The 857-nt window shown below is 34.3% G+C and overlaps 1 protein-coding gene across 1 annotated transcript in view; it reads left to right on the forward strand.

The window, feature by feature from the left end:
• Positions 1-331, forward strand: part of LOC107577691 (histamine N-methyltransferase-like) — a 22,348-nt gene extending 22,017 nt beyond the window's left edge. The window contains exon 7 of the mRNA XM_016263738.1: positions 1-331. This exon is cut by the window's left edge and continues 166 nt beyond it. Coding sequence (XP_016119224.1) covers positions 1-139 — 139 coding nt within the window. The 3' untranslated portion in view covers positions 140-331.
• The last annotated feature ends 526 nt before the right edge of the window (positions 332-857 follow it).

Genomic DNA, 857 nt, shown 5'->3' on the forward strand with positions numbered 1-857 from the left:
CATAGAGTTCAGTAAGAATGCTCCTGAAGACCTGAAGAAAGGAGTGCTGGACTTACTGAGACATCCTGACTGCAGCAAAGAGGTGGATGGAAGGATCATATTCAACAACAACTTGGGAGTATTAGTGGTTGAGCCATAGCTCCAAGACTCCTTTATATCTCGCCTGCACACGACAGTGGTTCTTAACCTTTTTGAGTCCAAAGCCCCTCGTTGTCCACATTCTCAATAATATTGAAAGGTCCCATGAGTTTTAAAGCTGTTCATGATTTACTGATAATTATTAAGAATAATGATTCTTAAACAATATTTTTTCCTCGCAATTTCTGCATTTTAAAAGCATTAAAAATTATACAGATGTGTATTCATTTATACATGGAGTAAGATTTTTATTAATTAACATGACATTTCTAGGTCTAGAAATCACACTTTTAAAATCAGACTACCTCACATATTTTTTTTCAAGCTCTCTAAAAAAATTTGTTCTAAAAAAATGAAACAGTTGCTGAGGTGGTGAATTAAACTAAGAAATATATAGATTTTTAGTTGTTTTGTCTTATTTTAAATCATGTTTTGGCCTCCTGGTTGAGAATAAATGGTTTAGGAAATACAGAATATCTGATTTTCACATTATTAGACATGTTCTGAAACATGGGTTATCATAACAATAGCATATATTTTAACTAATCTGGGGTGCGTTTCCCAAAGCATCGTTAGCTAACTATGGTGGTTTGTTCCATTAAACTCTATTGGTAACGACGGAACTTAAGTTGCGACCATAGCTGCTTTTGGGAAACGCACCCCTGTTCAAGAGCTTTAAACTAGTCTCCTTTTTCAAGGTAATTGCTGTTCTAAAGAAT

Source organism: Sinocyclocheilus grahami, unplaced genomic scaffold (genome assembly GCF_001515645.1).
Source record: "Sinocyclocheilus grahami isolate Dianchi unplaced genomic scaffold, SAMN03320097.WGS_v1.1 scaffold6871.1, whole genome shotgun sequence".
Taxonomy (NCBI): Eukaryota; Metazoa; Chordata; class Actinopteri; order Cypriniformes; family Cyprinidae; genus Sinocyclocheilus; species Sinocyclocheilus grahami.